This window comes from Salvelinus fontinalis, chromosome 18, assembly GCF_029448725.1.
Source record: "Salvelinus fontinalis isolate EN_2023a chromosome 18, ASM2944872v1, whole genome shotgun sequence".
Classification (NCBI taxonomy): domain Eukaryota; kingdom Metazoa; phylum Chordata; class Actinopteri; order Salmoniformes; family Salmonidae; genus Salvelinus; species Salvelinus fontinalis.
Genome location: NC_074682.1, coordinates 50,191,619 through 50,206,323, shown reverse-complemented (window position 1 = coordinate 50,206,323; position 14,705 = coordinate 50,191,619). Strand labels below are relative to the sequence as shown.

Here is a 14,705-nt window from a genome sequence, read left to right as displayed (position 1 = left end):
AGCTTACTACTGTATACCACATCTAATATTGAGATACAAGATGCACTCGTGACTCCATTGAAATGCAGGGAGATGCACTTACACTGGGAAAAAAAAATATCCAGCAGATTGAAAAAAATCCAATCCAAAGCATCACTTTCCATAGATCTATTGTTGAGGGAAAGAAAATAAGACTATGTTCCTCAGAGTTTTTTCTCTCTCTCTCTCAATTCACTCCAAGGCCTCCTTTTGAAATTCATACATCGTGTACTGTATATTTTGTGTTGATGCACATCTCTTCTGACCCATAACATTTATTTCTGTTAAGTTCATGATTCAAATCCTGAAAGCTTTATTTATCCCGTTCACAGTACTTACAGTGCCTTCAGAAAGTATTCACACCCCTTGACTTTTTACACATGTTGTTACAGCCTGAATTTAAAATGATTTACATTTAGATGTTGTGTCACTGTTCTATACACAATAACCTATATTGTGGAATTCTGTAGTTTTTTTATGTTTAGAAATGAATTATAAATGAAAAGCTATATTCAACCCCTTTGTTATGGCAACACTAAATCAGTTCAGGAGTAAAAATGTGCTTAACAAGTCACATAATAAGTTGCATGGACTCACTCTGTGTACAATAATAGTGTTTAACATGATTTTTGAATGACTACCTCATCTCTGTATCCCACACATAGAATTATCTGTAAGGTCCCTCAGTCGAGCAGTGGATTTACATTTACATTTACATTTAAGTAATTTAGCAGACGCTCTTATCCAGAGCGACTTACAAATTGGATTTAAAGCACAGGTTCAACCACAAAGACCAGGGAGGCTTTCCAATGTTTTTTAAAGAAGGGCATCTATCGATAGATGGGTAAAGAAAACAGACATTGAATATCCCTTTGAGCATGGTGAAGTTATTAATGACACTTTGGATGGTGTATCAATACACCCAGTCGCTACAAAGATACAGGCGTCCTTCAGAACTCTGTTTCCTTGTCTTGTTATTTTTATGTATTTTTTTTTGTATCTCTCTGCGTTGTTGGGAAGGGCCCATAAGTAAGCAATCTTACTGTCAGTCTACACCTGTTGTTTACGAAGCATGTGACAATTTGAAACCACTCATGGCTTTCACCATGAGGCCAAGGGTGATTTTAAAACAATTACGGAGTTTAAAGGCTGTGATAGGATATAACTGAGGATGGATCAACAACATTGTAGTTTCTCCACAATACTTACATAAATGACAGAGTGAAAAGAAGTAAGCCTGTACAGAACAAAAATATCTCAGATCATGCATACTGTTTGCAATAAGGCACTAAAGTAAAACTGCATTTTTTTTTATAATACAAAGTGTTATGTTTGGAGCAAATCCAATACAACACATCACTGAGTACCACTCTTCATATTTTCAAGCATGGTGGTAGCTTCATCACGTTATGGTTATGCTTTTCATCTGCAAGGACTAGGGAGTTTTTTGTTGTTGATAAAAATAAACAGAATAGAGATAACTGAGCTTAGGCAAAATCATAGAGAAAAACTTTGTTCAGTCTGCTTTCCAACAGACACTGGGAGACAAATTCACCTTTCAGCAGGTCAATTACCTAAAACACAAGGGCAAATCTACGCTGGAGTTGCTTACCAAGATGACATTGAATGTTCCTGAGTGGCCTAGTTACAGGTTTTACTTAAGGGACATGACAATGAATGTATAGCAACCAACTTGATAGAGATTGAATATTTATTTTTTTACGAATAATGGGCAAATATTGTACAATCCAGGTGTGTAAAGCTCTTTAGACTTACCCAGAAAGACTCACAGCTGTAATTCTAACATGTATTGACTCAAGGGGTTGAATACTTATCTAATTAATATATTTTAGTGGTTTATTTTCCATACTTTGACAGAGTATTTTGTGTAGATCATTGACCAAAAAATGACAATTAAATCAATTTAAATTCCACGTTGTAACACAACAAAATGTGGAAAACGTAAAGGGGTGTGAAGACTTTCTGAAGGCACTGTACTTGCCCCTTTCCCGTTTTAAGACTTGATGGTGGTTCAGTCAAAACTCCTGTACAGTAATATGCATGGGACCACTTTTTAAAAATTGTACTCCATGTGAATCCAGAATCCATTTAGTCTAGTGAAATGAATGTAAGTGAATCTAAGCTATTCACTGGGGTAAAAGTTCATATTGAAAGGTTACCTAATAGGGTTATCACAATACAGATTTTCCATTGCAACAAAGAAGGACACACAAAGCAGATGGTCTTTAAAAACCTTCTATGTTCTTTAAAAACCTGCAGTATGCTAAACATTGAGTTATATAGTTTGTTAAAAAACTAATGTTACTCTGGATGACAACAGAAGGCTGTGTGTTTGCAATATATTTTTGAAAGAAATGAAGTCCCCAAGCCGTTTTGTTTCCTTGCCACGATACTTCTGAGTGTCGCAATACTGGTGTCGGGACAAATCTATTACAGTTTGAAACAGAAAGGTGTTCCAAGGTTTCCATTCAGATTCATCTATAGCAGAGATATGAAAGTGGTTATTCCATCAAGAGCCTTTTAAGAAGTTCAATGTTGACGCTGAACCACATTCAGGAGCTAGAAGGTTACAGCCATGGACAGAATGACATTCTTGTTCTGTGGTTACAGCTACTCACAACTTCTAATGATACATGTGAACTCGTAGAACCCATTGTCAGTTAGAGGCATTTGGATACAATCTGACAGTGATATATCTAAGCCAAAGGTCTAGATTCTTGGAATATGGAACCTATTGTATAAGGGGGAAATGAAATTAATACTTTTTCACCTTTATTGTAGTAACTACTTGTCAGTTTGTTAATTAGATATAGTAAAGCATGGGTTCTAACCATTATAAACTAGCAGATTTAAAGACATTATAGCCCCAAGAGAGTATTGCATTTACTCTACTGTATATGCTTGGCTGATTGATTGACTGAATGATTCATTCATTCCTTTTATTTCAGTGTCATACAGCATTTGGTGCCCAGCCCATAAGAGCTTACAAGACACTAATCATTAAACACGTGTGCAAAACAATAATAATTACATTTGACATTTTAAATGTATAGATCATAGTGTTAGAGCATACTGTTTGGTGACACAACCTTTGTCTCAAGCTGTATTCGTTTGTTTCATTGCAGATACAAGATGTCTTAGATTCAGTTAAAGCCACACTCTGTGAGATGTGCATACCACCAAACAGTGGGCCACCAACAAAAAACGTAAGCAATCGAGCAAATGCATCCCATGACATTTTCACATGGACTTGTGATTTCCATGATATATCTGTAGTGATATATCTGTAGTGATCAAGGAATGACTTCAATGTTTAAGCATTAGAGTCTAAATCCTGTCTAAGCTGAGCTATATGGAATTGTTTTAAGAAGGTCATACCAATGCTAATTTTCCTCTTTTCTTTTTTAATTTTAAGACCTCTTGAAGTATAAAAATGTAAGACATTTAAATGTTTCCCCTTAAACCACTCGAGTGTTGCTTTAGCAGTATGCTTAGGGTCATTGTCCTGCTGGAAGGTGAACCTCCGTCCCAGTCTCAAATCTCTGGAACACTGAAACAGGTTTCCCTCAAGAATTTCCCTGTATTTAGCCCCATCCATCATTCCTTCAATACTGACCAGTTTCCCAGTCCCTGCCGATGGAAAAACATCCCCACAGCATGATGCTGCCACCACCATTCTTCACTGTGGGGATGGTATTCTCGGCGAGATGAGAGATGTTGGGTTTGCGCCAGACATAGGGTTTTCCTTGATGGCCAAAAAGCTACATTTTAGTCTAATCTGACCAGAGTACCTTCTTCCATATGTTTGGGGAGTCTCCCACATGCCTTTTGGTGAACACCAAATGTGTTTGCTTATTTTCTTCTTTAAGCAATGGCTTTTTTCTTGCCACTCTTCTGTAAAGCCCAGCTCTGTGGAGTGTACGGCTTAAAGTGGTCCTATGGACAGATACTCCGATCTCCACCATGGAGCTTTGCAGCTCCTTCAGGGTTATCTTTGGTGTCTTTGTTGCCTCTCTGATTAATGTCCTCATTGCCCGGTCCGTGAGTTTTGGTGGGTGGCCCTCTCTTGGCTGGTTTGTTGTGGTGCCATATTCTTTCCCCAAAAATTATAATGGATTTAATGGTGTTCTTTGGGGTGTTCAAAGTATAGGATTTTTTTTGGTAACCCAACCCTGATCTGTACTTCTCCACAACTTTGTCCCTGACCTGTTTGGAGACCTCCTTGGTCTTCATGGTGCCGCTTGCTTGGTGATGTTGCAGACTCTAGGGCTTTTCAGAACAGGTGTATTTATACTGAGATCATGTGACAGATCATGTGACACTTAGATTTCACACAGGTGGACTTTATTTAACTAATTGTGCGACTTCTGAAGGATTTGGTTGCACCAGATCTTATTTAGGGGCTTCATAGCAAAAGGGGTGAATACATATGCACGCACCACTTTTCAGTTTTTTTATTTTTTAAACAAGTATTTTTTTTTTCATTTCATTTCACCAATTTTGACTATTTTGTGTATGTCCTTTACATGAAATCCAAATTTTTAAATTACAGGTTGTAATGCAACAAAATAGGGAAAACTCCAAGGGGAATGAATACTTTTGCAAGGCACTGTATTTTTTATCTTTGTCCTAACTGCTATTAGCCCATACAAACACATTGAACAACAGATTCACTACATGGAACAACAGATAGTCCCCCCCAAAATCTAAAGGAAGTTTGTTCTGAAGTGTCGATCCTATATCTGATATAAGAAAGATCAGGAAACATATATTTTTTGTACATGCATTTAACCCCTTATTTTTATCACTAAACATTCTCCATTTATACTTCCATAACTTTTTTGACTGGTACCGGGTAACCTTCAGACAAGTCTTGTGAGGCCTGTGGGCGTCCTAAAACAAAACTACTGACATGGACGTGTTCGTGGGAGTCTCATCTTTCTATAATAGTTTATGCCAAAGCGTCCGGACACTACAGACCATTTTGTGAGAAGGCCGTCTCATTGTCTGACAAACAGCGCTCTAGCTCTGTCGCCTTTCACTGCAGATGCGGATGTGTTAAATACAGTAGACAGATGTGGATGTGTTACATACAGTAGGCCGATGTGGATGTGTTAAATACAGTAGACAGATGTGGATGTGTCAAATACAGTAGGCAGATGTGGATGTGTTAAATACAGTAGACAGATGTGGATGTGTTACATACAGTAGACAGATGCGGATGTGTTAAATACAGTAGACAGATGTGGATGTGTTAAATACAGTAGACAGATGCGGATGTGTTAAATACAGTAGACAGATGCGGATGTGTTACATACAGTAGACAGATGTGGATGTGTTAAATACAGTAGGCAGATGTGGATGTGTTAAATACAGTAGACAGATGTGGATGTGTTACTTACAGTAGACAGATGTGGATGTGTTAAATACAGTAGACAGATGTGGATGTGGATGTGCTACATACAGTATACAGATGTGGATGTGTTAAATACAGTAGGCACATGCGGATGTGTTAAATACAGTAGACAGATGCGGATGTGTTACATACAGTAGACAGATGCGGATGTGTGACATACAGTAGACAGATGCGGATGTGTGACATACAGTAGACAGATGTGGATGTGTTACATACAGTAGACAGATGTGGATGTGTTACATACAGTAGACGGATGTGTTAAATACAGTAGACAGATGTGGATGTGTTACATACAGTAGACAGATGCGGATGTGTGACATACAGTAGACAGATGCGGATGTGTTAAATACAGTAGACAGATGCGGATGTGTTACATACAGTAGACAGATGTGGATGTGTTACATACAGTAGACAGATGTGGATGTGTTACATACAGTAGACAGATGTGGATGTGTTAAATACAGTAGGCAGATGCAGATGTGTTAAATACAGTAGGCAGATGTTGATGTTTTAAATACAGTAGGCAGATGCAGATGTGTTACATACAGTAGGCAGATATGGATGTGGATGTGTTAAATACAGTAGACAGATGTGGATGTGTTAAATACAGTAGACAGATGTGGATGTGTTAAATACAGTAGGCAGATGTGGATGTGTTAAATACAGTAGACAGATGTGGATGTGTTAAATACAGTAGGCAGATGTGGATGTGTTAAATACAGTAGACAGATGTGGATGTGTTACATACAGTAGACAGATGTGGATGTGTTAAATACAGTAGGCAGATGTGGATGTGTTAAATACAGTAGACAGATGTGGATGTGTTACATACAGTAGACAGATGTGGATGTGTTAAATACAGTAGGCAGATGTGGATGTGTTAAATACAGTAGGCAGATGTGGATGTGTTACATACAGTAGACAGATGTGGATGTGTTACATACAGTAGACAGATGTGGATTTGGATGTGGATGTGCTACATACAGTAGGCAGATGTGGATGTGTTAAATACAGTAGGCACATGTGGATGTGTTAAATACAGTAGACAGATGTGGATGTGTTACATACAGTAGACAGATGCGGATGTGTTACATACAGTAGACAGATGCGGATGTGTTACATACAGTAGACAGATGCGGATGTGTTACATACAGTAGACAGATGCGGATGTGTTACATACAGTAGGCAGATGTGGATGTGTTACATACAGTAGACAGATGTGGATGTGTTACATACAGTAGACAGATGTGGATGTGTTAAATACATTAGGCAGGTGTGGATGTGTTAAATACAGTAGACAGGTGTGGATGTGTTAAATACAGTAGACAGATGTGGATGTGTTACATACAGTAGACAGATGTGGATGTGTTACATACAGTAGACAGATGCGGATGTGTTACATACAGTAGGCAGATGTGGATGTGTTACATACAGTAGGCAGATGTGGATGTGTTACATACAGTAGACAGATGTGGATGTGTTACATACAGTAGGCAGATGTGGATGTGTTAAATACAGTAGGCAGATGTGGATGTGTTACATACAGTAGACAGATGTGGATGTGTTACATACAGTAGACAGATGTGGATGTGTTACATACAGTAGACAGATGTGGATGTGTTACATACAGTAGACAGATGTGGATGTGTTACATACAGTAGACAGATGTGGATGTGTTACATACAGTAGACAGATGTGGATGTGTTACATACAGTAGACAGATGTGGATGTGTTACATACAGTAGACAGATGTGGATGTGTTACATACAGTAGACAGATGTGGATGTGTTACATACAGTAGACAGATGTGGATGTGTTACATACAGTAGACAGATGTGGATGTGTTACATACAGTAGACAGATGTGGATGTGTTACACACAGTAGACAGATGTGGATGTGTTACACGCAGTAGACAGATGTGGATGTGTTACACACAGTAGACAGATGTGGATGTGTTACATACAGTAGACAGGTGTGGATGTGTTACATACAGTAGACAGGTGTGGATGTGTTACACGCAGTAGACAGATGTGGATGTGTTACACGCAGTAGACAGATGTGGATGTGTTACATAGACAGATGCGGTGGATTGAGAAAACCCAGGTATCTCTAGCTTAAACATGATTTACATGATGATTTATAACTATACATCATTTGCTTGCAAGGTCTCCTATGACAACACATCCACACACACTGGAATCATATGTCATTTTTTTTGTATGATAAGCTTCCTACAGTATAGTACTAGTTTATTTATAAGTTATTACTACAACTCAAGTACTGTGTGTCATGACATGAAATTACTGAAAATCTCAGACTGTGGCTTTACGTTTCATTTAATATTTCTAGATTTACAGCACAATCAATGTGCTAAAACAATAACAACAACGAAAAAAGGGTTAAAATATGGGACAACTGTGAATGTCGTTTAGCTTTAGTCAGACTGACTACATATATAATGTTCATTGTTGTTATTGTTCATGGACTGTAACGCCTCTTTGATTGGCTGTGATAGGACAGTCGTCTTTGACGACATGTTTAATCAGGAAGTGTGTAGGAAGTGTTTGATCACATACATCTATTTCAATCATTTATTTTGGCATGAAGTTCCAAGCACATTTAAAACAATGTGGACTGGATGGAAAGGATTACAATCTGAGAAGATCTGTTCTTATATCAGGGAATAAAGTCTTCGGAAGATGTGAAGGAACATGGGTACCCCCCCACTAAAGGGCGTGGGTACCCCCCTCTAAATTGAACTTTTTAATGGAACTCAGTCCAGCTTTAAATTTACTCTTGAAAGTTGTAATAGTAGAATGCACAAGCTGCCATTTATAAATTGGGTAGTGCATCATCAGTTCCTCTTGTCATGTCAGTCATTACATATTGTAGAGAGCTTTTTATAACGTGCCAGAAATGTCCACATCAACTAGCCCATCTCAGTCATTACATATTATAGAGAGCTATTTATAACGTACCAGAAATGTCCACATCAACTAGCCCATCTCAGTCATTACATACTATAGAGAGCTATTTATAACGTGTCAGAAATGTCCACATCAACTAGCCCATCTCAGTCATTACATACTATAGAGAGCTATTTATAACGTGTCAGAAATGTCCACATCAACTAGCCCATCTCAGTCATTACATATTATAGAGAGCTTTTTATAACGTACCAGAAATGTCCACATCAACTAGCCCATCTCAGTCATTACATACATAGAGAGCTATTTATAACGTACCAGAAATGTCCACATCAACTAGCCCATCTCAGTCATTACATACTATAGAGAGCTATTTATAACGTACCAGAAATGTCCACATCAACTAGCCCATCTCAGTCATTACATACTATAGAGAGTAATTTATAACGTGCCAGAAATGTCCACATCAACTAGCCCATCTCAGTCATTACATACTATAGAGAGTAATTTATAACGTGCCAGAAATGTCCACATCAACTAGCCCATCTCAGTCATTACATACTATAGAGAGTAATTTATAACGTGCCAGAAATGTCCACATCAACTAGCCCATGTCAGCTTCCATTTTTTTTTTGCCCATTGATATTCCTGTAATTCTTTTTCACATAAATATCACATGAATACACATTAGACATGGCAAAATGTATAGGATTGCAAGAAGATTTGAATTTAAACTACACTATTGTCTTTGGACCCAATGACAATGTGTAGAATTGTAGCTTGTGTAGAAATGAGCTTTAAACCTGCAACATTCTCTCCATCAACAAGAGCGGTGTGAATAGTTTGGGTAATGAACAGCGCTTGTGCCCATAGTTATAGACATGGTGCGCATTCACAGGGGGGCTGTGGGATGTTCCCTAATGCTGGAACGGGGGCCCCAAGTGAAATAGTTTTGGAACCCCTGATTTAGCAGACGCTCTTATCCAGAGCGACTTACAATGAATGCTTTTCTTTTTAGATAGCAAGGTGAGACGGGGACATTTTCCCGCGGTATATCCTGATCTTCTCTTCAATCAGCTGCCTCATTTTGATGTCCTTCAGTAGACTGGCTTACCCTGAGGCCAAAGCGACACCATTGGTCTTCGTTAGTGCGCTGACCCCTATTTGGCAGTGCAGTTCCATATCTATGTACCCGTCTGTGTGTATGTGTGTGTGTTTTTCAGTGTGTCTGTATGTGTGTGTGTGCATGCCTGCATGACTGTGTTTGTCTATACACTCGTTGCTGAGGAAGCAGGCAGCATTTACAGTATTGGAGAGTTGACCAAAGGTGCACGACAGATTTGATTATTGAAGCCACAAGGCATTGGCATGTCCCAAATGGCACCCTGTTCCCTACGTAGTGCACTACTTTTGACCAGAGCCCTATGGACCCTGGTCAAATGTAGTGCACTATGTAAGGAACAGGGTACCATTTAGGACGAAGACCCTGTTTCCGTCTAGAGTGGGAGGTGACATTATGAGTCCTGTTTATAGACATATTGTTTTCTTCCAACTGCCAAGTGCCAACACTATTGTTGTGATAAATAGCTCCTTTTTCTTCCTGATGGGGAAGGCTTACTGCAGGCCTAGGGCTGCATCCCAAATGGCACCCTAATCCCTATTTTAATGCACTACTTTTGACCAGGCCACATAGGGGTGTAGTGCACTACATAGGGAACATGGTTCCGTTTGGAATGTGTCCCTACTGTTTTGTTTGGTTGGAAGGGGAATTTAGCTGGCAATGGCATGTTGACATTGCTGATGGTTATGATTGCTAAGCATTAAGTGAAGCCCTGGCTTTGACCTTTTGTTTGAAGTCCACAGCTTAGCCACGGAATCACTTTGATGAGGACATACTGACGGATGGACTGACACATTGAGCCTGAAGGGGGAGAACGAGCATGATCTGTGAAAAAAAATCACATTTGTGCTGCGTTGTTGCCACGTGTGCCTACTCACAACAAAATACAATGAGCTCCAAAAGTATTGGGACAGTGACATTTTTGTTGTGGTTTCAGCTCTGTACTCAATCACTTTGGATTTGAAATAATACAATGAATATGAGTTTAACGTGCAGACTCAGCTTTAATTTGAAGGTATTTTCATCCATAGTTGGTCCCCATTTTAGGGGACCAACAGTACTATTACAAATTCACTTGTGTATTTAAGCAGTCAAAAGCAGGGGTGTAAATTACTTAAGTTGTACTTTAAGGGTATTTTTACTTTACTTTACTATTTATATGTTTGACAACTTTTACTTGTACGTCACTACATTCCAAAAGAAAAGAATGGACTTTTTACTCCATACATTTTCTCTGACACCCAAAAGAATTCGTTACGTTTTGAATGCTTAGCAGGACAGGAAAATTGGCAAATTCGTGAATTCATGCCCTTATCAAGAGAACATCCCTGCTCATCCCTACTGCCTCTGATCTGGCGGACTCACTAAACACACATGCGTCATTTGTAAATTATGTCTGAGTGTTGGAGTGTGACCCTGGCTATCCGTAAATAAAAAAAAACAAGAAAATGGTGCTGTCTGGATTAGAGGTCGACCGATTATGATTTTTCAACACCGATACCGATTATTGGAGGACCCAAAAAAACAGATAGCGATTAATCTTGCCTGCTAACATCTTGCCTGTTAATATTGCCTGCTAACATGAATTTTTGCCTGCTAACATTAATTTCTTTGTCACTTCTCTTACAACAGAGTCAGGGTATATACAGCAGTCTGGTATATACACAGTTGCGAACTGTGTGAAGACTATTTCTTCCTAACAGAGACAGCCAACTTCGCCAAACGGGGGATGATTTAACAAAAGCGCATTTGCGAAAAAAGCACAATCGTTGCACAACTGTACCTAACGATAAACATCAATGCCTTTCTTCAAATCAATACACAGAAGTATATATTTTTAAACCTGCATATTTAGATAAAATAAATCCAGGTTAGCAGGCAATATTAACCAGGTGAAATTGTATCACTTCTCTTGCGTTCATTGCACGCAGAGTCAGGGTATATGCAACAGTTTGGGCTGCCTGGCTCGTTGCGAACTAATTTGACATAATTTTACGTAATTATGACATAACATTGAAGGTTGTGCAATGTAACAAGAATATTTAGACTTATGGATGCCACCCGTTAGATAAAATGCGGAATGGTTCCGTATTTCACTGAAAGAATAAATGTTTTGTTTTCGAGATGATAGTTTCCGGATTTGACCATATTAATGACCTAAGGCTAGTATTTCTGTGTGTTATTATGTTATAATTAAGTCTATGATTTGATAGAGCAGTCTGACTGAGCGATGGTAGGCACCAGCAGGCTCGTAAGCATTCATTCAAACAGCACTTTCGTGCGTTTTGCCAGCAGCTCTGCTGTTTATGACTTCAAGCCTATCAACTCCCGAGATTAGGCTGGTGTAACCGATGTGAAATGGCTAGCTAGTTAGCGGGGTGCGCGCTAATAGCGTTTCAAACGTCACTCGCTCTGAGACTTGGAGTAGTTGTTCCCCTTGCTCTGCATGGGTAACGCTGCTTCGAGGGTGGCTGTTGCCGATGTGTTCCTCGTTCGAGCCCAGGTAGGAGCGAGGAGAGGGACGGAAGCTATAATGTTACACTGGCAATACTAAAGTGCCTATAAGAACATCCAATAGTCAAAGATATATGAAATACAAATTGTATAGAGAGAAATAGTCCTATAATTCCTATAATAACTACAACCTAAAACTTCTTACCTGGAAATATTGAAGACTCATGTTAAAAGGAACCACCAGCTTTCATATGTTCTCATGTTCTGAGCAAGGAACTTAAACGTTAGCTTTTTTACATGGCACATATTGCACTTTTACTTTCTTCTCCAACACTTTGTTTTTGCATTATTTAAACCAAATTGAACATGTTTCATTATTTATTTGAGGCTAAATTGATTTTATTGATGTATTATATTAAGTTAAAATAAGTGTTCATTCAGTATTGTTTTAATTGTCATTATTACAAATAGATATATATTTTTTTATTCTTCAATGTTATGTCATAATTATGTAAAATTATGGCAAATTAGTTCGCAACGAGCCAGGCAGCCCAAACTGTTGCATATACCTTGACTCTCCGTGCAATGAACGCAAGAGAAGTGACACAATTTCACCTGGTTAATATTGCCTGCTAACCTGGATTTCTTTTATCTAAATATGCAGGTTTAAAAATATATACTTGTGTATTGATTTTAAGAAAGGCATTGATGTTTATGGTTAGGTACCTTTTTCGCGAATGCGCACTGTATCGATTATATGCAACGCAGGTCACGCTAGATAAACTAGTAATATCATCAACCATGTGTAGTTAACTAATGATTATGATTGATTGATTGATTGTTTTTTATAAGATAAGTTTAATGCTAGCTAGCAACTTACCTTGGCTTCTTACTGCATTCACGTAACAGGCAGGCTCCTTGTGGATTGCAATGAGAGGCAGGTGGTTAGAGTGATGGACTAGTTAATCGTAAGGTTGCAAGATTGAATCCCCGAGCTGACAAGGTATAAATCTGTCGTTCTGTAAATCTTTTTTTTCTTTTTCTGCCAAGTCGGTGTCCAAAAATACTGATTTCCGATTGTTATGAAAACTTGAAATTGGCCCTAATTAATCGGCCATTCCGATTAATCAGTCGACCTCTAGTCTGGATTGCTTAATTAAAGGAATTTGAAATTATTTATACTTTTACTTTTGATAATTAAGTATATTTAAAACCAAATATTTTTAGACTTTTACTCAAGTAGTATTTTACTGGGTGACTTTCACTTTTACTTGAGTCATTTTCTATTAAGGTATCTTTACTTTTACTCAAGTACAGTGGCTTGCGAAAGTATTTTCCTATTTTGCTGCCTTACAACCTGGAATTAAAATATATTTTGGTTTGTATCATTTGATTTACACAACATACCTACCACTTTGAAGATGCAAAATATGTTTTATTGTGAAACAAACAAGAAATAAAACAAAAAACAGAAAACTTAAGCCTGCATAACAATTCACCCCCCCCCCCCCCCCCAAGTCAATACTTTGTAGAGCCACCTTTTGCAGCAATTCCAGCAATCTTTAAGTCATACCACATATTCTCAATTGGACTGAGGTCTGGGCGTTGACTAGGTCATTCCAAGACATTTAAATGTTTCCCCTTAAACCACTCAAGTGTTGCTTTAGCAGTATGCTTAGGGTCATTGTCCTGCTGGAAACTGAATCTCCGTCCTAGTCTCAAATCTCTGGAAGACAAACGGGTTTCCCTCAAGAATTTCCCTGTATTTATTTCCATCCATCATTCCTTCAAATCTGACCAGTTTCCCAGTCCCTGCCGATGGAAAAACGTCCCCACAGCATGATGCTGCCACCACCATGCTTCACTGTGGGAATGGTGTTCTTTGGGTTATTTTTTATGTATTTTTTATGTAACCTTTATTTTACTAGGCAAGTCAGTTAAGAACAAATTCTTATTTACAATGACGGCCTAGGAACAGTGGGTTAACTGCCTTGTTCAGGGGAAGAACGACAGATTTTTACCTTATCAGCTCGGTGATTCAATCTAGCAACCTTTCGGATACTGGCCCAACTCTCTAACCACTAGGCTACCTGTATTTAGCGGCATCCATCATTCCTTCAATTCTGACCAGTTTCCCAGTCCCTGCCGATGGAAAGACATCCCCACAGCATGATGCTGCCACCACCATGCTTCACTGTGGGGATGGTGTTCTCAGGGTGATTAGAGGATTTGGGTTTGCGCCAGACATAGCATTTTCCTTGCTGTCCAAAAAGCTCAATTTTAGTCTCATCTGACCAGAGTACCTTCTTCCATTTGTTGTTTTTTCTTTAAGCAATGGCTTTTTTTTGCCACTAATGCCTAGCTCTGTGGAGTGCACTTATTTAGGGGCTTCATAGCAAAAGGGGTGAATACATATGCACGCACCTCTTTTCCATTTATTGTTTTAGAATTTCTCTATTTTTTTCATTTAACTTCACCAATTTTGACTATTTTGTGTATGTCCGTTTCATGAAATCAAAATAGGAAAAACGCAAAGGGGGATTGAATACTTTTCCAAGGCACTGTAGGATGCCCTACTGTATATGTATGGACGAAGTGTGTGTGTGTGAGAGAAAGAGAGGGAGAGAAATTTGTGTATGCATGACTGTGTGTGTGCATGACATTTGTGTGGGTGTTTATTTGCAAACAGTACGTGTGTGATCGGAGTGCAAATATCGACTTTGATGGTAGAAAACCCTTTACATTCTA

The 14,705-nt window shown here is 38.6% G+C and overlaps 1 protein-coding gene across 5 annotated transcripts in view; it reads left to right on the top strand.

Moving 5' to 3' along the window:
• Positions 1-14,705, top strand: part of LOC129815701 (cadherin-22-like) — a 265,152-nt gene that overhangs the window by 117,768 nt on the left and 132,679 nt on the right. For 4 of the 5 annotated variants that reach the window (XM_055869744.1, XM_055869742.1, XM_055869741.1 and 1 more), the window contains one exon: positions 3,165-3,245. The exons of the other annotated variant lie outside the window; for it this stretch is intronic. In XM_055869744.1, the coding sequence (XP_055725719.1) occupies positions 3,165-3,245 (81 nt within the window). The remainder of the gene's footprint in view (positions 1-3,164; positions 3,246-14,705) is intronic. 5 annotated transcript variants of the gene reach the window in all.